Source organism: Lutjanus erythropterus, chromosome 14 (genome assembly GCF_056507025.1).
Source record: "Lutjanus erythropterus isolate fLutEry1 chromosome 14, fLutEry1.hap2, whole genome shotgun sequence".
NCBI lineage: Eukaryota > Metazoa > Chordata > Actinopteri > Lutjaniformes > Lutjanidae > Lutjanus > Lutjanus erythropterus.
Genome location: NC_139330.1, coordinates 20,254,266 through 20,279,573, shown reverse-complemented (window position 1 = coordinate 20,279,573; position 25,308 = coordinate 20,254,266). Strand labels below are relative to the sequence as shown.

The following is a 25,308-nucleotide window of genomic DNA, read 5'->3' as shown; positions in this document are numbered from 1 at the left end:
TATTGCTTGGTGAGTATGCGTTTTTTTTAAAATGTAATGTATGCATCCTGCTGCTCAAGCGTAACGACAGACTCCATTAGGCCTGCAGTTGTCATTTTAATTAAAGGATGCATTCAGAGTCCAATCACTGCACTTTAATCTTTCAAGAGCCATTGATGTGCCATGGATGAGTTCCAAGTAGAAATAGTTTATGGTACTAAATATTACATAATATTGATAGCTCAGTATTAATGTGAACGTCTATTTCTTTTCAAATGTTCCAACAAATATAACAATCTGAGTTTTTTATTTCACTCTTTGTATGTGCTGTTAAGGCAGGGCCCGCTTCATAATCAGCGGCTTAACAAAGCCTTGTTTTTAATCTTTCTTGTGTCAAATTGTTTGTGGGAACTCAGCACTACAGCGGGTCTATAGTTTAACATTTGTGGTCAGTAATAGTTGCTGTATTTTAAGACTCAGAGACATGTTGAACCCAAACATGTGTACCACAGGAATCTCAAAACACCAGAGTCCCAGAGAGCAAGTCTTGGGAATCACTCTTCTATTTACTGTATATATGAGAGGTGGTGGGTGGAAATGTTTGCTAAGTTGAAGCAATTATGGATGGTGCATTTCCTTTATTTCAAGTTCACAGAGTGATACTGGCCTAAAAGTGTATTTGTTTAGCAAAACTTGATATAAAGGAAGGTTAGTGCTGTGAAAAGTGTCTTATGCCAACATTCTGTCCTTCTCTTTTAAAGCACAATGTATAAGAACACAACACGTTGATAATCTTGTGTGGATATTAACCTTACAGCGTAATTTGCAGCAGCCACTCATATTTCTTCGCTGCGTGATTTCTGTTTGACTCCAGGGGATGATTTAATGATATCCTGATATGAAGGGCTATAATTCATGATAACCTGCATTCAATATTGTTGTGCCACCCGCACCCCCTAGGCATAATTATCTTTTCATATTATTGTCTTGTTCTCATGCTTGTTATGAGTGAAAGAGATAGTTGGTGGTAGCAGATACTATTGTTTCAGGTACAGTTTGCTTTCATGTGTCCCTGCTGTTGTTTGTAGTTTAGTCAGTTGCATAAAGATAATAGTTTTTTATTTGCATTTCTGTAACTCTTACAGTTATCTTCTTCTCTAAATCTGTCTTTTCTTTTCTTTTGATAGCAATTACAGAGAGAGGGGCTTAGTTTCCAAAAAGTGTGCGTCATTTTGGCATTTTATTTTTCTTGCAGAGGGATTGCTGCCATGAGCACATGACTCAGTTTTCAGTCATAATGAAAGTACTGGCTACGTTTGTTTACAATCTTTGTAACATATTGTACAATGACCACAAGAAAACAAAGTTCATGTACTACAATACGGCTGTCAATTTGAGAAATGGTTGATATTGGTTGTTATTTTCACAGTTTTCTCTCAGAATTAATGTGCAGCAATGAAGGGTGGATATTCAGTTCCATGGTTGGTGAAGATAGTACAAATATAAATAATAAACATTAATCATGCTGCCACAGAAGCGCTGACTGAGATTTCACCTTGCATGGGAATAAATTACAAAATAATAGAATTTTTGTATGTTTCTCATTTAACCCCTAAAGGTCAGTCACTAGATTTGTCGCTATTCAGTTAACCCACATTTTAAATATTTGAGCAATAAAAAGAGACATGGCTTTAGGTAGAAGTGAAACAAACCAATGTGAGGCATAATGAGGGGGAGACGCAATCTTTCAAAACTTGAAAACAGATGCTTTGTCATAATATTAAAACCAGTTGCAGTCTCTGGATATATAGGGACACGGTAAGAACATTTCTAGCCAATTATACACTCTTGGCAGCAATAATCTTTCCCTTTGTCATCTAACTGATGCTGTCTGTCGGTCTTTGAAGCCTTTAAAATTTTAAAACAGGAGTGCCCAAACCAAATTATATCAAATACATTTCTGCTTTTACAAAGCAAACACATGTAGAAATCTATCGTTCATGTTGTCACAATTGTAGTGTCAAAGTCTTAACTCACAGGCTGTCACAGTGTAATGCTCACTGAAGAACAAGCTGCACATTATGTATTTGTTGCATGATTTAATATTACAAATGTGGAAGCACACAAAATGTTCAAACACATAAGCAAAATATGTTATATTTCACATTTTTCCAATATTCAATAAATGTATTTTAATATCTTTTTAATGTAATATTTACATTGAAATAATCCTTAATGCAGATGACCCAAAAGGCTGTTTTTGAAATACATACGTAAAAATCTTATTTATAACCCTCTTCTGTCCCTTTTACAAAGGATCTTTTTAAAAGACCTCCTGAAGTCATTATTGAATATAGTGTAGATAATAGGATTAAGTGAGCTATTGCAGTAACCAAACCAGAAAAACATTTTGAACAATGTCTCTGGCACTTTGCAGTTGTCACACACAGCAGTGAGTGTGTACGTGAAGAAAAAGGGGAACCAGCAGAGAACAAACACTCCCATGACCACAGCCAGGACAAACGTGAAGCGTCTCTCTCTGTACTGCCTTTCTTTGCACCTGCCCACTCTCACACAAGGCTGCGCCTCTGGCTTCGGAGAGGCTTCCCCAGGCTTTACCTGAGCCACTCTGGTTGTTCTCATACCCCTCTTCTTCATCAGGGAACATAGGACGGTGTCATTCCCATCGGATGAGGATGGTTCTTCCTCCACATCGAGTCCGTTGACCTCTCTAACATTCCCTCCTTCCACCTCCTCTGTTTGTCCGTCTTTTCTCCCCAGGTTGTTGCTATAGTCTTTTTGCCTGTCACCTGGCGGATCTCTTGTTCTTTTCTTGGCAACTAGGTAGATTCTAACATACACAGTAATCATGATGATGCAGGGTGCAAAGAAAGAGGCAGTGCTGGAGAATATCATGTACCATTTCTCATCATTAATTTGACATTTAGGGCAGCCCTTTTCACCTTCTTTCTTTTTCATTGTGATGAGTGGAGGGAATGAAATGCAGGCTGCCAGTAACCAAACTATTAAGACTGTGCATTTAATCCTGCGTGGTGTCCTCCTCAGGTTGTACTCAATCGCTTGGGTGATGGACCAGTATCTGTCCAGGCTGATGGCACACAGGTGAACGATGGACGAGGTGCAGAAGAGCACATCCAAAGCCAGGTAGATTTCACACCATACTTTACCAAAGTACCAGTAACCCATCAGTTCATTCGCCAAAGAGAACGGCATCACTAAGGTGGCGACCAGGATGTCTGCACATGCCAGAGAGACTAAAAACAAGTTCTGGGGTGCTCTTAGGGCTCGGCTGGTCATCACAGCGATTACTACCATGATATTGCCAAACACAATCAGCAGGATGAGGATTCCAACCAGGATGGTCAGAGGCACAGACGTCTGCACAGTTAAAGGGTGCGAAGTCTCATTTCCACCGGTGATGTTACGACAACCCATCAGGATGAGCTGTGGTGTCGATGATATTGTCTGAACTGTTCTCTTTCAGAAGGTCTGGAAGCTGCGCTTGCCAGCAGTCTATTAATATCATCCATTCAAGAGCACAGCATCAGAGGATTCAGTCTTCTCATTTTGTTCACTGGAAGATGTTGTTGAAAGAAATCTGTGCCTCAGTCAGTGAGAAAATAGACACCAACAGAGAAAAAATAGGAGAAATATTTCTTTTGTATTAAAAAGATTAAAAATAATGAAAGGAACTTTGATTTATTCCCAGTTTGCTACATCAGATCATTTAAAGAAAAAGATGTATTCTTCAAAAAACAAATCTTCATCCACCAACCTCTTAGAATAAAAAGTTGCAGTTAAGTCCTTTGGAAGACATTTCATAAAACAGACTTAAATTGCAGACAGGGCTGGCTCAGGCTGATCTTTTCATCTGTTGTGGGTGAAGTGGAGAACAGGCTACGTCTTTTATATGGGTTGATCTGACGCCGAGGGTCTGTGATGCTGCCTCCACTCCACTGAGGACAGGAATGGGCGGAGTTCATCTGCAACTGGAGATTTAAAAGCAAATTGGTGTTGCTTCCAGACCCTGAAAACCACTGGCTGATCATGACATTAACAATATTTTTTTGATTTATAGAAGTAATATCTGCAGTCTATTAAATTACAATGGATTAAGAGTACACTCTTTGTGATTTTGCAGTACATGAACAAAATGTTCAGATATATCCTGAGAGAAAAACTACTTAAAATAATATGTGAATCTGAAGAGAAGATCAGAGCCATTAACTAAAGAAATCAGTCGCTAGTAGTGCAAGAGAACAGCAAGAGCAGTTAATTTGCAAGAATAAAAGTTTCAGCCAGACAAATGTTTGCTTTTAGCCAGACAAATGTTTGCTTTCCTCATAACAAAGTAGAATAAATCAAAGTGTGGGCACTGAGACATTTTCTCAATTTTACGCATGAATGTAATCATTAAAAGTTAATATTTATCTTTGCTTTCTTTTACTAAACTCTGGTCAACTACTATGCAAAAATGTGCTGCTATATGGTAACAAGGTTTAACTTATAGTTTGTCAGTGCTTTATGTGCAGAATGTGAAATACTCTGATAAAAAGGATTTTGACTGTGGTAGTTTATGATGCATCTGACAGCATGCCTTAAAGATAAACAACATTCTTTATTCCTCAAGCTCTCAATCTAGATATTTCCATTGCATTATATAACTGTTTTTCCATCTACCAATGTCCTGCCTGATTTAAAGTCATTTCAAACATGACAAACAGCATGTATTGCTAGTTATCTACTTTAGGAATATTATATGATTTTTTTTCGCACTCAACACATATTTCAGACTGACTTAACAATATTCACTCATTAGGATTATTATAAGGCTTTGTATCTGTAAAGAGATTTATATTCAACTTTGCTACAAAATGTATTGTTTGAAGAGAGCAGCACACCTATTCTTTATCTAGCAGGGTGATGTATTGTATGGCAGTGGTTCCAAACTTTTTGCCTGTAACCGCTTGACACAAAGTGCTGTGTACTTGTGACCATGTATACTTGTATGTGAATGACTTGGGGCCATTCAGTATGATTTTCCCCTCTCAGACTGTTTCACTTAAACACCTTTTACAGTCCTGAATGGGTAAAACTACACAGGGTTACAACTAAATATTACCCACAACAACAAAATATCAACTAAACTAATACTAGTAACACCAACTAAATATTAGTTTTATTGTTAATCAATTGGCAGATTATTTTCACAAGTAATTGATTGATGTTATAAAATGTCAAAAATTATGAAAAACTCTCATCACAATTTCTCAGATTCAAAAGTGATGTCTTCAGATTGTTTCTTTTGTTCAACCAACAGTCCAAAACTTCAAACTCCAAAAAAACAGCAAATACCTACAGTCAAGAAGTTGAAAGTAGTTAGAACCAGCAAGTGCTTGATATCTTTGCTTGAAGTGATTAATAAATGATCAAAATAGTTGTAAACTAATTTTTTTTCAATTAATTAATTGACTAATCACTGCAGCTTTAAAATTAATTCAAGCAAAGGTAAATTTTTGGAGAACCCAGTAGGAATAAACACTGTTTTAAGTAGTTAAATGTAGTGTTTTTCATCCTTTTGGTCCATTAGAATCATAATGATCTCATGACCCCTCAGATTCTTCTCGTGACCTTTGAGGGTATCGTAGCCCCCAGTTTAGAGGACCCTTTCCCATCAATATAAAAATGTTTTTAATCTGACAGTAAGACAAATCACTAACCACAAGTCATATAGTATGGCTAAAGTCACAGTGACTGTAGTCATGCAGCAGTGTCTCATATATTTTCATGTTGCATACAGATACCACGTCTATGGTGGGAAAATGAATAGCAGACTAAGTATACTCTTGCGAGCAGTGCCGCGGGGGGCGCTGACGAGCTGTTGACTTGACGTGATCATCCATGTTATCGCGAGAAGAAGAAAGTCTATCACGGGCTTCCGGTGTGCGGAGCGACGGAGTGCGTGCTGTTGTTCGTTTAATCAGGCGTTTGGGCAAATTGTCGGGTTTATATTTGAATGCTTACGGTATTTAACTGTAAAGCGCACTTATACAAAGGTAAGATTACTCACCTACTCTTTTTTTTGCCATTGCCCCTCGGCCGCTCTTAGCCGTCGTACGTTGTATTTACGTCGACGACAGAGGGCCAAGGGTCTTGCTAACCGTTTTAAGCTAACGATAAGGTTGTGGCATAGCTAGCTATATTATGTTTTGAACGTACATTTTGAATTAGACTAGTCATGTGAAACTCATTTTGCTTTTAACACTTGAACGGTTTGTGTGATTAGCTTATTGCTAACTTTTAGATAGCCCGCTTAGTTACGATGTTTACCTTTAGCTTATCTAACGTGCTAACACAGCTAGCCAACTTTTCTGAAAATGTCTTCTTTTTTTGTCAACACGCAGATGTCGGACGACTTGGTGAAACAGTTAAGCAGCTACAAAGCACAGCTTCAGCAAGTAGAGGTTGCCTTATCTACTGACCCAGAAAATGAAGATCTCCTTAAGCTTCAGAAAGACTTGCAGGTTTGTGTTTGAGTGAATTGTTTAAATCAAACAAAAGTTGAACCGTATAAGAGGCATATTTCTTATTGCCGGGTGTAGGATAAAAGCCACAATAATTTTACTTTTCTAAGTACCTAAATGTAAAATCGACAAAATGTTACTACTGTTGAATACTCAAGGTTGGGTGTTGGACTTCAATTAAATAACACTGAAATGTTTTTACTTTGAAATCTACCAGTCTGCCTTCATATGGGATTAATTTCACAATTTGAAGTTTTGCAGTTTAAAAAACTGATACATAGATATTACATAAGGGGAGTCACAATATGTATGTGGATTTTTTTTTAAATTTTCATATAATTCGAAGTTCACATAACCTGTAATTTATGCACCAATGAGGGTAAGAAAAGCTAAACTGTAGTGGGCAAAGATGGACCATTAAATATTCTACTGCTCTGATCTGACCTCATCTAACTGACATCACCATTGCAACACAAGCAAAGAACAGCTCATACTCTGCAGATGTTTTTTTTTTTCTTGTACCACAAACATAGAAACAAATATACTGTGACTTTCATAACATACTGCCTAAAAATTCAAATTAAATGCTTTGACATTACCTGTCAAATCAGATAATAATACAGCCAATAAATATTGGCTACTATTTCATTATTGGGATAATGAATAGTTATATAAATTTCCATAAATTGTGCATAATTTATTGTCCCCTATATTTATCGTGCATCCATAGTTTTACAAGCAACTTATGATCCAGTTGCTAAATTTAATCACTGTTGAATACTCAGGGTTAAGTATTAAACTCAGAAAATTAAATACCTCTGAATTAACAGCACTTGAAAACCTGCAGTTTTCCATTATGTGGTTTAAATCCACCATTTTATGTTTTGCAACCTTAGAGGCTTAACATTTTGGTATTCACTTTACTACAGATAACTTTTCTGTGCCTGTAACTTTGAAGTTCTGTGAATCATTATGTCATTAGGGCTCCCCACACTATAGTATAACAAGTACGAACATGTTTGGACCTGGAGTGGGCTGTAAATAACTTCCTCTCTTTTTCCACATTTTCTGGTGGATAAAATTGTGCATGTTGTCAATGAACAACTGACTCCTTTTTGATTGTGTTTCTTCTACAGGAAGTCATCGATTTGACAAAAGACCTCCTGACCTCACAGCCCACTGATAGTGCTTCGAGTACCAATGGCTCAGAAACAGTCCCCCTGAAGCTCGGCTGGAAAGTGGGGGACAGGTGCATGGCTGTGTGGAGTCAGGACGGACAGTGAGTATCACCACCCTCTACTCATGAAAACATTACTTGCAACCATATGCCTTATAACACTGCAGTTTGTATTCTTTATCTGATTTAGCATAATGGTTTTGAGCAAATTTAACTGTAGTGAGATAATTAAGTTAGTGTTTTTCTACTTATTTTAAAAATCCACACAGCAATCCTTATTTTTTATTAGTTTCTGTATTTTGATGTTGCGTGATAATTCAGGAGTAAACTGTTATGCTTTCTGAAAAAAAGTGCACAAATGATATTGTGGTGTTATATAGAATGAAACACCTTGTTATTCTAACAAAATTTCACATTCAGTTGAAATGTAGTTGTTTAGTGTCTGTTCTCTAATTGTTAAAACAATGAGGTATTCAACCTTCAATGGAACAAAAGTCATATACATTGCCCATAAAGTGTAATATAGTAGTGTTAAGCTTAGAGCTTGAGTCTTTGGCTCATACTCACCTGCTTACAGACGTGATTCTTTGACAGGGTGTATGAGGCTGAGATTGAGGAGATAGACCGAGAGAACGGCACGGCAGCTGTTACCTTCTCTGGATACGGGAATGCTGAAGTGATTCCTCTGCAGAACCTCAAAGCAGTGGAGGAGGGGAAACGTTCCGATGAGGATGGGAGTGGAAAGCCAAAATCAAGGTATGAACAGAACTGTCGTGTCTCACTCACTTCATGTGCATACACACAAACTTGATCAACGTGCTCAAATTCTGGACACATTTTAAGGAAAACAGTGGGATTCAGCAGTCTGTTCGCATAATAATTTTTCACTGTGCAAATGAAAAGTAATCCTAGAAACCTACTTTAGCCATTGTTTGCTTATTAGTCATAATTTTTTGTTTGAGTTCCCACTCTTGCCCAACAGAGCACTTTTTAATTTGTTGTAGTCTGCTACTTATTAATTTATTAATTTATTTTGATTTTACCTTCCTTGTCTCATGTTGGCTTTGGTCTATATAATTTTGGTGTGCTCCCTTTTAAGTTGGTTGACTGTAATTGTAGGAAATGAACACAAGTGAGTGGAATAGTATTTACTTAACTGCACATTGCCATCCTGATTTTTCCTTGTAATGACAAAGGCAATGCCATCACATTCATGTCATTTCAAAGTGGCTGCCCCATACATGGTTGGCAGTTTTCCCCTTTACAATGATGTCAAAATGAACTTTTTCAAGGCCTAAGCAGGAGAACATTATGGCAATGTTGAAAACGTCAAATTTCTCCCTAAGCTATCTACTGAGGGTTAACAAATTCACATTACAGCTCCTGAATCACGCAACTTGTGGGTGGGGGAAATAATCAATTCTTAGATACAATGTGATTCTCTCTTGACAGATGATGAAGCAATGCAGGAAGTCAATTATCACAAATGTAACACCCAGTTGTCAGCTTCTTGAGTTGTGGTTAGGGTGGCTGAGTGCAAACAGCTGCAGATGAATGCAATCCAACCAGTCCCCCTGGCTTAAAAGCTTAAAATTTTGATGCATCAATATACACTGTTCATTGTTTTATAAATGCATTGTACCTAGGGGTGGGGGAAATTTCCAATTCTTAGATGCATTGTGATTTGGACATGGACGAATCTGAATTGATTCACAAACGTCCAAATTTCAATTATTTAAATCTGTTAATTAAAGTAATACAGAACGTTCTAAATAATGTGGAACTAAGAAGCGCGGTACGCGTCATCTCCGGGACACTTTGGGATGCGCACCTGGAGCGGACACGCCAACGCGCGCACAGAGGAAAACAAACATGGCTGACTGGCAGCCACCGGGCCGTGACATCCGAACAGCTCCTTCTAATTTAAAAGCAGACCTGTGGAAACGCTTCGGCTTCTACAACATCGACAGCGGAAGCGAACTGGACAAGAGCCAGGTTACATGTAAGCTGTGTCGTGCTAAAATAAAATACTTTGGCAACACAACAAACACGAGAAGCCATGTAACTCGATTAGTTTAATAAAATATAATGGAAATGAATTCAACTCTTGTTTCTTATTACAAATGCACTGTTTTTAAAAAAATGCAAGTGATGAATGCTTATTCAGTGAGACAAAAAGAAATGTGTGTTGTCAAAAAGTGTATCAATATACATAAATTAAAGATGCATCAATAATCGTTTTGAATCGTATCCCCTGAATCGTAATCGAATCGGCAGGTGCCCAAAGATTCCCACTCCTAATTCCCTCTGAATTGAATTGTGAGAGATTTCCACCCATAATGCATACATTCAACACATAGCTTTATTAATCCTTGCTGGATGGAAATCACATCTTCTCCTTGAAAACCAAATAGCCTAAACATTTATTGTGCATCACCAGCAGTGCTTTTTTATTTTTCTGGTTAACTGATTTGACAATGAGGACCCTGTCTACACAAAGAAAGATTGTTTGTATGCACATACTAAGACTGTGAGTGCTATTTTATCATAGATTTCACTGATTTCAGATAAGGCATAATAGTTAAATTTATACATACTAGATTAGCTACACATTTTGTGTTTATGGTTATATGGTTCCATTAATGCACATTTGTATGACAGACTAATGCTATTTCTTATCAATGTAACATGTTTGTGATTGTATTTGTACATCATGGACCAGGTTTAAATGTGTCTCTTCCTTGTCTGTCTCTCTAGGAAAGAACAGATAGCAGAGCAGAGAGAGTATAAGAAGAAGAAAGCCCAGAAGAAGGTACAGAGGATGAAGGAATTGGAGCAAGAGAGGGAGGAGCAAAAGTCAAAGTGGCAACAGTTCAACAACAAAGCCTACTCAAAGAACAAGAAGGGACAGGTATGATTTTTGGAGGACTGGATTGATTTGAGTAGCATTGGGAAACTCATGGTGCATTTAGCAGTCCCGGGGGCAGTCATATACTTAAGATGTCTCCTTTTTTGCTTGTTATTTTACCCAGCTGTGGTTCTAAAGTGAATCCCTACAATAGGATTATGTTTAAATTAGCCAGGAAATAGCTGTGCATACACAATCTGAAAGGGACAGTTCACCCCAAAATCAAAACTATATATTTTAGCAATGCACACTAAAACTATATAGATGTAGAAATAGCATTACAGGCCAAAAGAAAAAAAAAAGTATTTTGATCTGTCCCTCAAGGAGAGCTGGCAGAATGTTCTGTCAGTCAAGTTAGAGGTGTAGTGATCTGGTCTTATACTTTGCCTTTCACCACCATTAAGGCCATCATATATTAAAACAGGGTGGAGGTGGGAATTCACTTCACAATGGAGACTGCTTGGAGAGATTTTAGTGACAGAGATGCCCAGTTAAGTGTAATTTGGGTTATTTAACCAGTGATTGTGGCAGGTATTAGCCTAGCCACTATTTAAAGGGCCACAACTATGTAATCAGGAACCTTTGTTGTATGGTAGAAATACTGAACTTTGTTTGCTGGGAGCCACTGTGTGACTTCACTCAATTGCATGAATCTTTGAGTAGGGAAACTCTCCAAATCAATATGGTGTAAAATCTGATTAAAGTGTTGGCAGACATCAGAGAGAGATTTGAGCTATTTCACCCACTAAGCTCATCCACCCCTTGTCCTTCACACTGCATGGTATTGCACACTGCAGCATGGTACACGACTAGAAGGCCAAGTAACTTGAAACTAGTGACACACTGTTCATGGATTGCTGCTTGAAGATAATGTGTATTAAGTAAAAGTTATTCAGTAACCCACTGATGTATTTTTCAAATAATTAATCATGACTTCTCTCTGTTCTGTAGGTAAAGAGGAGCATATTTGCATCTCCAGAAAGCGTAAATGGAAAGGTGGGAGTGGGAACATGTGGCATTGCAGACAAGCCTATGACCCAGTATCATGACACGTCAAAATACAACGTCAGACATCTAATGCCACAATGACCTGATAATATTGTGTATATAATAATCCCCTGTACACTAGCTGTATTGGTGCTTTCCATTGTGTTTATACATGATTTAAGTTTCTCAAGTAAAGAAAGCTTTGAAAGGAATTGCTTGCACACCATTGTTTGAAATATTGATGTAGTTTTCTTATATAATATGTAGGTACAACAACAAAAAATCAAAATGGAGAGGATTTTATCTGCACTGGAACAAGGTCATCTGTTATGTCAGAACAGGAAGTGGTGTTGTAGAAAAGCTATCGAGAGCCGTTTGTGTCCAGGTTCCACTGAGTACCTGCTAAGATGTGTACACCTGTAGACATTTGAATTTGGTTTCTGATCCATTGTGGGAGTCTGAAAGTTAATAATGGTGTTGATCTGAGATGCCTGAATTTTAATTTCTGTATATAAAACAGTAAAATAAACATTGTTTTGTTTTCAGTTTTTTAAATATCTGCTTCCACCTCATTTTGACTGTTTTTACATCATATTTTCATTGTGGCCCTGTCAGGTCCTGTAGGTGGCAGTAAAGACTTGTACAATTATGAAAATATTTCATGAGCAGCATGCTGCAACTGTTAATACAACCCATTTTCTCATTAAAGATACTTGAGTTTTATTTGTTTGAAATGTTCGACTTTCTTAGTGCACCATGTTTTCATATCGGTGTTAAAGAAGAAATCTGTAATAAATTTACTTTAAAGAAAATCATAAAATGACCATGATATGTCATATTAAGTTGTAACGCTCACTACTCTGGCCATGCTACAGCTGTGGTGTCCTTTGAAATTAATTCCTCCCAGAATAACTGGCTGTGTTTGCCAGTTTCACCTTAATTAGAGTTCAACATAATGCTGAATGTTCATTGATGTTTGTAATGGTTAAATTGAGCAATATCTTAATGGAGTCTGGCAGGCAGAAGGCACTCAGTGACTGTACTCAAACTCCAGAGTGTATTTTCAGATCAGTGGGCTTTTGTTTTAAGGATAACCGGCTTAGCATTACATTGAGAGACAGTTGATGGCTGTAAACAGCTAATTAACTAACAGCATAGGACTCGTTAGTGGTTATTGTTCAATTATAATGTTACGCTCCTCTTCCCTCTGTGCTCAGTGTTCCTGCAGCCTGCCTGAGCGTCCTCAAGTCTGGGTAGGAGAGGGTGAGGGGGAAACAACTTGCTTTAACCTATTGAATATATCATCTGTGGCTAGTACTCATTATCAAATGTGAAGTTGTTACTTATTGCTTCTTTACAGAGGCGAATACACCGACTATGGAGAAGTGTCTTTAATAACCCTACATAAAAAAATCTGAACTGTCGCTTTAATGCAACATTGATTATCTGTTCGTTAATGGTAGGCTGAAGAAACAGGCAACATTGGCGAATGTCTGGGTGGAAGAGGTTTATTAAGATTCCAGGGACAGTCATCAGGAACTGTTACAAAGTATTAGCAGGGGACCAGCAGCACATGTTTTGCAAAAAAGTCACCTTGGATGGCTGATTAAGCACGAGAGAAAACATTCTGGGGTGTGCTTTGATGTACTTCCTTCACAAAAGTCTTTTTCATAGTGCATTTTATATTTTCCCAAACAGGTTGGGGGAAAAAAAAAGACCTGTAACAAGGAACTTTGTGCAAGAGTCATATACCCATGTTAAGACACAATTTGGTGGTGAACTACTTAGAACTTGGACCAGAAAAATGCAAATAAAGGGTCTTATTGAAATGTCTTTTTTTTTTTTTTTTTTTTGGTTTCATGGATTCTAACAGATCAGCAGTGCAATTCTGTGTGTCAAATATACATTGAATTATTAATGGGAAGTCTCCAAATTTCAAGGTTGTACTTTTTCTGCTATAATACAAAAAAGATACAGTATTAAATGTTTAGATATAAACCAAAATTAGTATCCTGTAGTGTTTATGTTCATGCTACAGACATTTTCTTTAAGACTTGTCAATCCAAAGCACATTACAACATGATTAGACAAGCTACATTCAACACACATGCACCATAGCTTTTTAAAAAAAAACAAAAAAAAAAAATCAATTACAATCATTCTTTACTGCTGATTATTAATAACCAATAGCACTACTGGGGCAAGTGGAAAACTAGCAAACTGCAATTTGGTGTTGGACGGACAGAATCATGTGCTAACCACAGCCAACATTAAAGAGATGCTAAAACTAGATGCGTTATTGCTTGAGCCTTGTGCTTGGACAAGTGCAGAATAGCTTATTACTGTCTAAATGAAATTGAATTTTGCGCACAGTGTGAAAGAGATGCATCAATCTTTCAACAAAACATCATCGAGTAATGCAATAAACCTGTAGCACTGCGTATGCTACAGTGGGGGTTCATTTAATGTCAAGTAATTTGGTAAACATTTAAGAAAAACAAAATAATTTTAACAGCAGAGTTTTTTTTTTTCATTCAAGCATGACCAAGACCTAGCTACAGTAAAATTAAATATACCAAAAATAAATACTATAATCATATGCAAAATAAATTAGAATAAGAAGGGTGGACTACACCACCAGTTTGGATACGACTGTATTTCAGTAAAGAAGAGGGACACCACATGGATCAATGGTGGCTGTGGGTCCTAAAGCAGTTTATAGAAGTGTAATAAATGTTTTGGAATGCAGACATTGTAGCCCTTGCCACTGGCTTGTACACTGACAAGAAGTGCCGTCTGGATAATATTATCCAAAGAAAAAGGGCAATGTTTTTACAAGGCAAATGGAGCAAACGTTCCCAATGGTGAGCTTGTAGCTGGTATTGGGTTGGTTTGTGTTTTTTTGCTGGTTTCAGAGGATCAACTTGACTAAAGGTAGAGTTTCCCCCTCAGTGTTGGACACTGGTGCGTTCATGGGTCCTCTACAGGATCAGTATTGAGTGCAGGTATGGTTGATTCAAGCTGGTAATGGGTTAAGGGACATTCAGGCGATTGGTTTAGTCAACTTGGAAAATGAGGGAGCTGTATATTGCCAGAGAAGTTAAATTTGAGGCTGTCGTGTAAAACGTTTGATATAGAGGATCCCCTTGGCTTTTGGAAGGAGACGTTTTTAAACTTTTAGACTGAGTTGAACTTAAGGCTGGTTCTCGGGGTGGAGGAGACGATTCATTTGTCAAGTAAAGTTGGGATTGAGGCTGGTTCTTCTTTTGAAGACGGGGGAACCTAAACTGCGGGGGAGAATGGAGCTGTAGGCTGGTACTTTGAAAGGTGAAAGCCATAAAAAGACTGCAGCTGAAGTGAAAGTATAGGCTGGTGTTCTTAAGCAGAGAAGGCCAGTTTTAGACTGCAAGTGGAGTAGCCCTCGTCGCTGGCTGAGCTCTGCCGGCTGCTGTGGTCGTCCAGGTCACTTGCACCACTGGTGCTTACACTGTCCATTTCTCCATGGGAGAACTCAGTGCTTTCCACATCAACTTCAATCTCCTCTGCTCGAAAAAAGAAAGAAAACACAAATAAATACAGATTAAATACAAATTAATTTAAGCACACACCCTGATTATACTACGAAGTTTGCCCTTGGGTAAAGGCTCTGATTCAGACACTAACCTCTGTCAGACTCTGAGCGGTCAGAGTCCATGCGGGAGCCCAGGCTGTCCGTACGGACCCTCTCCCTCTCTCCGTGAGTCTGCAGCTGGGCTAGCTGCCTCTGCAGGTGCCTCTGCTCCCGCTCTAAGGTCTCCAGTTGGTGCTGACTCCTCCGGTCCACCTCTTCAAGTTTCTGAAGAGAGGCAAAATGCAGAAGAGTCAATTGTATTCTTGTCACATAGAAACCTAAAGATAATCAAGACAATTAGCTTGTGTGGATAGATTTGGTGCATATTATGAATTATTTTGCATTAAATCAGACCATTATGACCAGCATACACCTCTCTAGAAGTTACTCATGATTAACTATAAGGTTTGCTATATGCATGAGAAGATGGTGAACTCATGTGCAGTGTAGTGGTTGCTGCTGTCAAATGTGGCGCCCCCTGTGTCTCCAATAAAATATTTAACACACAAGGATAGCAAGTTGTTAGTTGTGGAGGAATAGTTGATGTCTCTGTGTGAGAAGGATGTCAGTGAAACATGGCAGGAAGAGGCACAGTAATTGGTTTATGGGTTTAAGTATACATAGGGTTATAAAGGTCATCTTATCCTGCATTTAACAGAAACATTTATTTTCTTCCCTTCTTAGCTCTTCATTTATTTGTTTAAACCTCCCTCCCTTTCACACTGATTTTGGTGCACTTTAAGTATTCAACAGAAATTTTAAATAAAGCCTGATTATTTCAAACAACGCTGACAAACAGATCACTTAAAGTATGTCTGGTTGAGCTACCAAATAACCAAAGTCCTGAAGATGCACTATGAACCTCAGTAATCATAAGAGGATCAAATTACTTCACACGATTCCACTGATCAGGCCATAAATAAATAATAAAAAAAAAGATTCATACTCCTGTATTAGTATAGTAATAAGTGCTAACATTTTGTGAAAAAGACATTGTAGTTTATACAGTGACATATGCTGTATTGTAATGTCTCCCATGCTGATTCTCTAAATTAGTGCACCATATGGGAAATATTTGCATGAAGACACAGATCAAATATAGCAGTTTGAGGATATTTTCTCTAGTAAGGAGCCACTACATAAATATGACATAACAGTTACTTGTATATTAGTAACATTTTAGTAATTATTTGGACTATTTTCATCCTCTCATACAAATACTGCTGCTTCTGCTAGTGATGATTCCCACAAACAAAAATACAGTATAATGACTGACTTTTTGAATGCAGTGTGGTGCTGTGTTGTGTTAAAGGGATAGTTCACCCAAAAGTGAAAATTCAGTCATATCTACTCACCCTATTGCTGATTTAGGGGTCAGATTTATTGTGTTAGTCCAAAAGAAAGTAATGGTGACCGGTTTTCAAATATAAAAAAACAACGGAATAAAATCATAAAATGCCTCCGTAATCTTGTCTGGCATAATTCAAGTCTCCTAAAGTCCTGACATGCTGTTTGCACATGTCACAACACACACATCCACTTCAGACAGTGCATGTAAATGTGAATGTGGCTCCAAGCTAAGGATCTACAGTGAAGATTCAGGCTAAAAACATGGTGTAAATAACATTTTCAACTTGGCATGTCAGGGTTTTAGGAGACTTGGATTACACCAGGCAAGCAGTATGGAGGCATTTTATGTTTTAATTCTGTTCTTTTTTTATCTTTTGAAAACTGGTCACCATTCACCTCCATTGTTTGGGAGATTCTGCAGCACTGTTTCGCTGTGAAACTCCAGCAGTGTTTTGTGGACAAAAAAACTAAACCCAACCTTCAGTCTGGATGGGGATGAGTAGATAATGGCTGATTTTCTTATTTTGGTGAAGTATCCCTTTAAATGCATATGGTTCAGAATAGCACTCATCCATGTTTTTCCTGTTGCACAATACAGGGTGTTTTTACTTCCTGCAGCCACAGCCTTAATGTCGGCTGCACCTGCACCACCCTTTTACTCTCCTACACAACTTCTGGTTCCAAAAATATAACACAGCAGCAGTCAGAAGCCATATTTCCTGGACCTCAAACAGGCAAGTCCAAAGTCAACAGCTGACATCAGAGGTAATTTATCCATTACCCCACACTGTGATTAACTCCCACAGACTGATGCCAGGATTGTTTTTTTATTACAGTCCTCAATCATCCATCAGCTGTCTCTCACTGTTGGAGCCCGCACAGACTGGGTTTAAGAAAATCCAATATTTCCAAAAAGAAAGCCATATCTGGCTGTGACTGTAGCCACCATGGGAGCTAAAGTGTTGAGTCTTTGATGCTTTGATGCTACAGAATCATTTGTGCCTAATGCCAGTCTCATGTAGTTCAGATACACTCAGTGATTCATTCAGGCTGGCAGCTCTAACAATCAGGACAGATCTGGTGCTCTCAAGACCAATGGTCATTGGACAACTTACATTATCCTGTAGTGTGAGAGACGACCTCAATCAAAGATTCACCAAGGCTCAAAAGATCTACTGATATGTTATGGCTACTGAAGTATTGGTATACTCAGCCTATTCAGACTGTTATTAGGATCCTGACAGACAAGCTGGACAGACAAAAGGCGGTCAATGGAAAAATGAAATGGCAACGAAAATTTGGATCTAGAATATGACCTGTCTAAAGATTTAATGTACTGCAGTGTGTTAAGTTGTTTTTTCTGTTTCTTCTGTGTTGTTTTCACTCAAGTCTATATTTGGGCCACCAAAAATGTACCATGCAATTTAAGAAATTGGTGGTCTGTACTTGAATTTATTAGTGTCTATGCCTGAAAACTGAAATAGTCGAGCAGCAAACGTAATGATTTAATGTTGAGTCCAAAGTGCCATTAAGTGCAGTTAATCTAGTGGTTCTTAGAGAACTGGCTATATAGAAGAGCCCAGGGAAAACCTCTAACTTCTCTACAGCAGTAAATATTTAATTTGACCGCTTCTAATGTGAGATGATTGAGTGGCTATTCAGTACCAAACTGTTGTCAGTTCTCCATAAAGTATGTGTGTGTGCTGTCTTTGATCTTTAAGCAGGGAACTGAGCCAAAAAGCTCAATAAAGCAACAGAAAATCCAGACCCTTCTCCTCTTTTCCTGCTGTCAGCTGTGGTTACAAAACAAGTTGGAGCAGTGTTATGTCTTTATCAACCAATACTCTCTCATCTGTCAACAAGTGTTAAACCAACACGGAAAAATGTATTGATGGATGTTTAAGTATCAGTACAGCACAGCACCTTGTACCTCGGTGAAAAACCAGAGACTGTGGGCCACCAAGAGTGAGAGCTGGGAGACTAGAATACAATTTTATTCTAAAGATAAAAAAAAGAGGATCAGTCTATTGACTGGTAAGGCTTGCACTTTTTGAGATGTCTTCACTCACATTGGGTCTCGCCCAGAAATCAAATCCTCTGTAGTACTGCAGATCTATATTTTCAGTCAATATGACATTAACCATTTCTTACCCGGGGAGCAGCCAGATTTCTTTTAATTCATGAGTGAAAGGCACACATTTTATATATATATATATATATATGTAAATATATACATATATATATATATACACATATATATAGCCAAGCTTTAGAAATAAAATTAGCCTATACTTTTCCATTCAGTTCAGTTGCCAAAGCGTGCACTGCTACGTCCTGCAAAACCACACTCACCTGAGCAAAGTACAACGTTTTTAATGAATCCTTTTAATTCCCTGCTTTGCATTATCCCCTCATTAGCTCACCAAATTGTTAGCCTTGGTGGCGTTTAGACACCGACATTTTTAGCATCCATGTTGCCGTTGCCCAACAGTAGTGTTCTCACATCTTAACCACTTGAACTTCAAGTTGTATTTAAGTGATGGCATATTGTGTACAAATGTCACATCCACAAGCTCATGAGTTCTACTTGAAGGCAGCAACTCTCATGACTTTCTGGGACATTTGAATACAATGGAGCCATCTGTACTGCGATTAGTAACACTTTGTAACTACTATGACAAGTCAAACTGTTTGCTGTGAAAAAACTATTTTGGCATGTTGAATGGGTACATCGCTACTGCTACTATTGCTACTTACTTTCCGGCACAAAATGGACATAATTTAGCCTTTAATTCCGCAGTGGCATTATACTACAGGATCTGCCTTGACTACCACACCTTGATATGTGCTTTGGCCTTGTTGAGCAGTCCCAGTGTGGTGTGCCGACTGCAGTCTGGTCCCAGAGGGATGAGGGACTTCAACCTCTCCAAACACAGGCGGAGATGTGCTCGTCTGCAGGAGGAGACACAGTCAAGACGGGTCATTCCTCTTTAGAGACAGCGTCCATGGAGTAATGTGCATTATACAACAATTATACATGACTTAAAGCTGGAAGACCAGATTTCCAGACTATTGTATTCTTGTCTGCTGCACTGATCCTGATTAAGACAGATTAAAATATTTCCTTCTTATCCAATTTGATTAGAATTGTAATAGTTTAAAAGAAAACGGTCCGATGCAACTATTTGATTGACCCTGATCGATTTTAATTATGCTACCATTAATTCATCTGTGATGTGCAATCTATCAGTCCAGTTATTGAGGCATCTGATTTATCTATTTTGCTAGTTAGCCACACCACACCATCTGACTCCTTTGCAATTACGTATGGATCTGTCTGGCTCCAGATTTAAAAGCTGCTGAGGTCAGCCCAATACTGTGTTTCTGATCCACCGAGGCCTGTGGGCCTGTGGTCTGATCGAGTGGAGAAACTGACAAAGGACACTCACTATCCTCTCAAATAATGGAGTAAAATGTAGGTCAGGTTGTGATGTCATCTTTCCTCTCTGCATTGGCCACCATTTTGTAGTAAAAAAAAAACAGCCCAATATGAGTTAAGACTTCCTCTTGAAGATGGCATTTTTCTTGTCACTTATTACATCCCTCAAACCAAGATTCTCACACGCCTGGTTTGCTTCTGAATATTAACTGGGCGTTTAATTTTAGGATAAATGTGTCCTGACATTTGTTTCCGGCTCAGAGCAGAGGCTGCCTCATCCTGGAGCAATACAAGCAAGCTGCTGTTAGACGTGCAGCTGAGAATCTCTCAGGAAGGAGCCCTGTTGTCTGGAAACAGACGGTTCCCGTTTGCTGACTGGGGAAATGTCTGCATGTCCTCCAGGAACAGTGCTGCTACTGAGCCTTTCTGCATCACACCTCCCTTTTATTTGCCTTGCAAAATGCACTCTGCAGTCATTCACAAAAGGCGAATTTCCAAGTTGTTGATAAAAGTGGTGTGTTTTGAGGTGCTGTGGTGATGATAAGGTGATTTATACGCCTGCGGTACTTCTGGTTTTGAAATGGTATGGTCAACATATTTAGCATAGCGCTAAAATATGCAAACATGGCAGAAAGGAGAAAGCTTTAGTTTATCAGCTTGAAGCTCCATTTTGAGACAGCTGGCCCCTGAGATAAACGCCATGCATACCTCATTTGCTAAAGCAGTTTAAATACTGTGGAGATTCTGTCTTTCTCTCTCTTCTGGATCTCTTTTGCACATATACATTTTGAACTTGGCTTGTTATGCATATATAACAAGGTTTATTGAAGTAAGGAAGCAGTAATCTCAGATGACTGACTGTTCTGTTCACGTCTCTTACAGTTACAGGTGTAAGGAAATATAGATACACTTGAATATCACAATATTATGTTTTGTGATACTGTATCAATTGTTAATTTGACACTTCCACTTTAACGTAACAACATAAAATCAGACTGTACAAATACAATGACGTTTTCAACCTTGTTTTACTCACCTATTCTTTTCCAGTTCATTGTGTGCAGACCTGTTGAAATTATAAATACAAAAACGAAACTCTTAACTCTTCTTAATAACACAGAATGCAACCTTTTTACTTTCTATATGTACGAACCAAATCCAGTAGTTGTATAAAATAATGCTACAGTAGTGGAATAATAATAAATAAATGAAAGCAAACATTAAGATCTACTACATTTAATTTGAGGGTCTTTTTCAACACCTACCTATTGTGAATATTGTCCAGTTTCCTGTTCTTGAATTTGCGCTGTTTCTGTTGATGTGCAGTCTGGGTTGCAGGATATGTTGAGGCATATCCATGCTCACATTCTGGTGATGAAAAAGATCAAGAGGATTAAATAGATTTGTTTGTTTTTACAAATGTGCTGCAAGCAAAAGGCTTCATGTAGGCCTGGATTTGCATGATGGATGTGACCTTATTTGGCCTGAATACTAAATTACATTGAAATATGTGACTGGAGGCAACACATTCATGGAACTCAATTTAAAGAGGTTACTCAGTATGACACAACACAGACAGACAACACTTCTTAGATAATGTTAAAAGTGAATATATTGGTTTATATGATTAACAGTTAATATGTAATTATGTAATCTTGTAAGAATATTATGCAAAAACGGTGGTTGCAACTAATGATTATTTTCATTGGCAATTAATCTGTGCTTTCTTTTCTTAATAAATCGATTAGTTGTTTGGTCTATAAAATGTCAGAAAATGATGAAAATGTTGATCACTGCTTCTCAGAGCTCATCTCAAATGTCTTGTTTGGTCCACAGCCCAAATATATTCATTTTAGTGTCAGAAAGAAGTAAAGAAATATTCACATTTGAGAAGCTGGAATCAGCTTTTTTCTTTAAAAAAAAAAAAACTCAAAATAGTTGGCGATTAATTTAATAATCAATTCATGATTGATTAATCACTGCAGCTCTAGTTAAAACACATTTCTATTCTAGATTATGCTCACTTCAAAAAAAGCCTACACTTCCCATGAACCCCCCATCCCAGTAACATGCGACGTCAGACGTGAACTTGCGTGTGATTGGCTATCCGCGGTGACTCTCGCGCTGGGAACATGCGTCCTGACCAATGAGAACTTCACAATTTGTTCCATGTGGAAACCATGTGAACAACACATACAAGGAAGCAGCAGCTGTTGCTGAAAATGATAGGTGCGCTTTGAATTGGACACTTTGAGGGGAAATAAGGAATAAATCACAGTTTGTGTGCGCAACAGGCTCCGTGGAGGAGATATTCGTGGAGCGGATGCGATATTTTGACAGAATAATGTGAAATGAGCAGAAATTAAAGATTGGACGGAAAACTAGGAGTCTGAAACACCAAAAAAATGCACATGTAATACCCAAAGTGTGCAGATATGCAAGCCTGTTTAAAAGAATAAAGCACTGGATCGTGCTTATTCGGTTAAGTCTGCAGAGGATTTGAATGGGAGTAGATAATTCAGCTGCAGGCTATTGTTGCAATAAAATATGTCACTGGCGATGCAATTGCTCCCTGAATTAAAAATGTAGGCGATCTTCTGACTTCTTTCCAATCGCTCGTTATTTCTAAGTGTTGGATAGATTAAAGCACAGTTTTTTCAGCAGCAGACGAATTATCATTGGCTGCTGTCGGGCCGGTTCATCTGTCCGCTGCGCGTCTTTTGTCGCCTTCGCCTCTATTGTTGTCTGCTCGGCGCATTACGTGTGAATATCCCACAGCTCCAGCCCGTGTTTACTTACTTCCGCTGTTCTTCTCGATATTTTCTATGTAATTTGCCGCATCGAGCAGCACTTGCACGTTCTTCATAAAAGTGCCGATTTGGTCCATTGCGGAACATTTGGAGTATAAAACGTCGCTGAAAGAATAGTCGGACATCTCTCCGAAATCCTGCTGGTCCATGGACGCGTCAGACTCCGACAGGACCTCTTCGGGTTTCAGCTCGCTGTGCTGTCGCATGTACTTTACCATTTTCACTTGAGGCTTGTTTTTTTTTTGTTGTTGGGGGGCTTTGACAAAAGAAGCAGCGCTGGGATTGTTCTCCTTGTCCCGTCTGTCTGTGTGCACTGAGCGGATGACTGAAATGAACTGGGCTCGATGGAATTGCAGTCCTTAGCCTCAGCCACTTGCCCTACTTGGTGGATAATCCCTCCCACTAACGCATGCACATTGCATTCATTGTCAACTGTGCTATAATAAATCCTCATTATCAATACTGCAGGAGAGCAACAAATAACACACACATAACGCCCGCTTTCATGTGTAACAATGCCGCTTTATTTCATAAACTGAATATTTATGACAGATAATAAGAGCTGCCTTCCATGTGTCTGCTTGTGAACAGACTTTAAAAGTGAAAAGCATTGAGGCCACATGGCAGCAGACAGTATTAGGTCCAATAAATCTTATAACCAGGGTATCAAGGACATGAAGACAGGGCTGCTCTCTGCATTCAGGTGTCTGATAAGATCCTTGAAGGTCTTTTGAAGTAGAGCTGCAAAAGTAAATCAATTATTAAATTAATCCTAACTATTTTGATTGTTTTTTGTCTTTTTTTTTTCTTTCAGTAAAAAGAGTCCAAATTCTCTGATTCTGGCTTCTTAAATGTGCATATTTCCTGGTTTCTTTAATTCTCTGTGACTGAATATGCAGTATTTGGATTGTGGGAAAAACAAAATATTTGAGGATATCATGTTGGACTTTTGGAAACTTCCACATTTTTTTTACCATTTTACGTCACTTTATTGGAACAAACACCTAGAGCTGCAATGATTAATCGATTATTAATCAACAATTACATAAATCACCAACTATTTTGATAATTCATTCATCGTTTTAAGTCTTTTTAAGAAGAAAAGTCAAAATTCTCTATTTCCATCTCCTTAAATGTGAATATTTTCTGGTTTCGTTACTCCTCTATGGCAGTAAACTGAATATCTTTGGGTTGTGGGCAAAATAAGACATTTGAGGATGTCATCTTTTGACATTTTTCACCATTTTATGTCATTTTATTGACAAAGCAAGTAATTGATTCATCAGTGAAAAGCTCAACAGATAAATCGATAATGAAATAATTGTTAATTGAAGTTAGGAATGTTCCAGAGTTTTACCTCAGGTGTGAATACAATACAATAATATGATTTAAGAGGCAGCTTGAGATGATTTCCTTAATAATTTCATTGTTTTCCCCTACATTTGTCTCTTATGAAGTCTCTTGTTTTAACCTCAGCTTCTCTGGGTGTTTTGCATACTTCTCCTGTTCTAAAACAAAAAAAACTTATATTGAGATAACAAGAAAGTAATAAACCAGTGAAATTATAGTTCATGTCAGAACAGGCAAAGTAAATCTTCTGGGGCTGCTTCACTGAAGCTGACAACAGAATTTACATGACAGTGAAATACTTTTCTAACACTTAAAGGCATATTATGCAATATTTTCCTAAAAACAATATACAGACCCATATAATCATAATCCCCCCTCAATCATCACTTATGCGATGTGAAATATGTGTCTATATCTGCAGAGATTCTTCCCTCTCTCTGTATTTTCTTATTTTCTCATTGTTTTGCTGTGTTCGGGACACTTAACCAACCCAGAACTCACAGTTCTAACAAACCCTAATGATTCTACCTTTAAAACTAAGTGCGAATTTGAGTTTTCTTCTACCATGATGCTGCACTTCTCTTGTCCCCCTTTGACTGATTAAGAAGTCACTCCTTTCCCCCCACACTGTGAGGGACAGAGGAGGACAGAGGGGAAAGGGCCTGCCTTTACGAGGCCAGCCATGCGTGCAGGGCTGTGTTGTGCCTCCGAGACAATGGGTGCAGATGGCTGGCCCGCTGCAGATGTGGCCAGGCCTGTAACGGACGCCTGTGAGAGAGCACACCCTCCCATGGAGTCTATTTCAGCTGCCTGGCAAGGCCTGATACACACAGACTGTGCTGATCTGAACGCTGAAACAGAGACGCACACTTTGGTGGCAAAAAGAGCCTAGATGCAAAGGTGCCTTTTAGTATCCTAACAAATACAGGTCTATATTTTGGAACAGGGGTGTTTCTTTTCTATTAATTGATTGAGGCTCCTGTTACTGGAGCATCTCCCGTGTAACACTAATGCAGATCATCGCCGTGTGCTCAAAAGAACAGATAAATAGAATCAGACACGGACGGAGAGTTCAGTGGGGGGATGGAAACTGACAGCATTTCACCAGGAAAAGGCTCATCTGTGCTGCGAGGCTCGTGTGCAGACTGACTGA

The 25,308-nt window shown here is 38.4% G+C and overlaps 3 protein-coding genes and 1 long non-coding RNA gene across 4 annotated transcripts in view; 2 read left to right on the top strand and 2 right to left on the bottom strand.

The window, feature by feature from the left end:
- Nucleotides 1-1,841: 1,841 nt before the first annotated feature.
- LOC146315509 (alpha-2A adrenergic receptor-like) lies at nucleotides 1,842-4,281 on the bottom strand. The gene has a single exon (XM_084735731.1). The coding sequence runs from the start codon at nucleotides 3,433-3,435 to the stop codon at nucleotides 2,266-2,268; it is 1,170 nt and encodes a 389-aa protein (XP_084591857.1). The 5' UTR covers nucleotides 3,436-4,281; the 3' UTR covers nucleotides 1,842-2,265.
- Nucleotides 4,282-6,365: 2,084 nt separating this feature from the next.
- smndc1 (survival motor neuron domain containing 1) lies at nucleotides 6,366-11,808 on the top strand. Its single transcript, XM_084736053.1, has 5 exons — nucleotides 6,366-6,524; nucleotides 7,661-7,803; nucleotides 8,296-8,457; nucleotides 10,459-10,612; nucleotides 11,561-11,808. Exons 1-5 carry the CDS (start codon nucleotides 6,378-6,380, stop codon nucleotides 11,696-11,698), a joined length of 744 nt encoding a protein of 247 aa, XP_084592179.1. The 5' UTR covers nucleotides 6,366-6,377; the 3' UTR covers nucleotides 11,699-11,808.
- A 1,275-nt stretch (nucleotides 11,809-13,083) lies between these two features.
- LOC146315507 (max-interacting protein 1-like) lies at nucleotides 13,084-23,297 on the bottom strand. Its single transcript, XM_084736052.1, has 6 exons — nucleotides 22,795-23,297; nucleotides 21,261-21,363; nucleotides 21,032-21,061; nucleotides 19,394-19,508; nucleotides 15,260-15,431; nucleotides 13,084-15,138 (listed from the first exon to the last, which is right to left on the bottom strand). Exons 1-6 carry the CDS (start codon nucleotides 23,021-23,023, stop codon nucleotides 14,975-14,977), a joined length of 813 nt encoding a protein of 270 aa, XP_084592178.1. The 5' UTR covers nucleotides 23,024-23,297; the 3' UTR covers nucleotides 13,084-14,974.
- Nucleotides 22,890-25,308, top strand: part of LOC146315506 (uncharacterized) — a 6,464-nt gene continuing 4,045 nt past the window's right edge. Inside the window, exon 1 of the long non-coding RNA XR_014771856.1 lies at nucleotides 22,890-23,011. This is a non-coding gene — a long non-coding RNA (uncharacterized LOC146315506). The remainder of the gene's footprint in view (nucleotides 23,012-25,308) is intronic.

Bases quoted from the DNA above. Each gene is read 5' to 3' on its own strand.
- LOC146315509 (XM_084735731.1), bottom strand. From the start codon at position 3,435: ATGGGTTGTCGTAACATCACCGGTGGAAATGAGACTTCGCACCCTTTA.
- smndc1 (XM_084736053.1), top strand. From the start codon at position 6,378: ATGTCTTCTTTTTTTGTCAACACGCAGATGTCGGACGACTTGGTGAAA. The intron at 7,804-8,295 runs GTGAGTATCACC...ATTCTTTGACAG, and splicing joins GTGTGGAGTCAGGACGGACA to GGTGTATGAGGCTGAGATTG. The intron at 8,458-10,458 runs GTATGAACAGAA...CTGTCTCTCTAG, and splicing joins AGTGGAAAGCCAAAATCAAG to GAAAGAACAGATAGCAGAGC.
- LOC146315507 (XM_084736052.1), bottom strand. From the start codon at position 23,023: ATGGTAAAGTACATGCGACAGCACAGCGAGCTGAAACCCGAAGAGGTC. The intron at 21,364-22,794 runs GTAAGTAAACAC...TTTCATCACCAG, and splicing joins TATCGAGAAGAACAGCGGAA to AATGTGAGCATGGATATGCC. The intron at 19,509-21,031 runs GTGAGTAAAACA...CTCCTCCTGCAG, and splicing joins AATGAACTGGAAAAGAATAG to ACGAGCACATCTCCGCCTGT.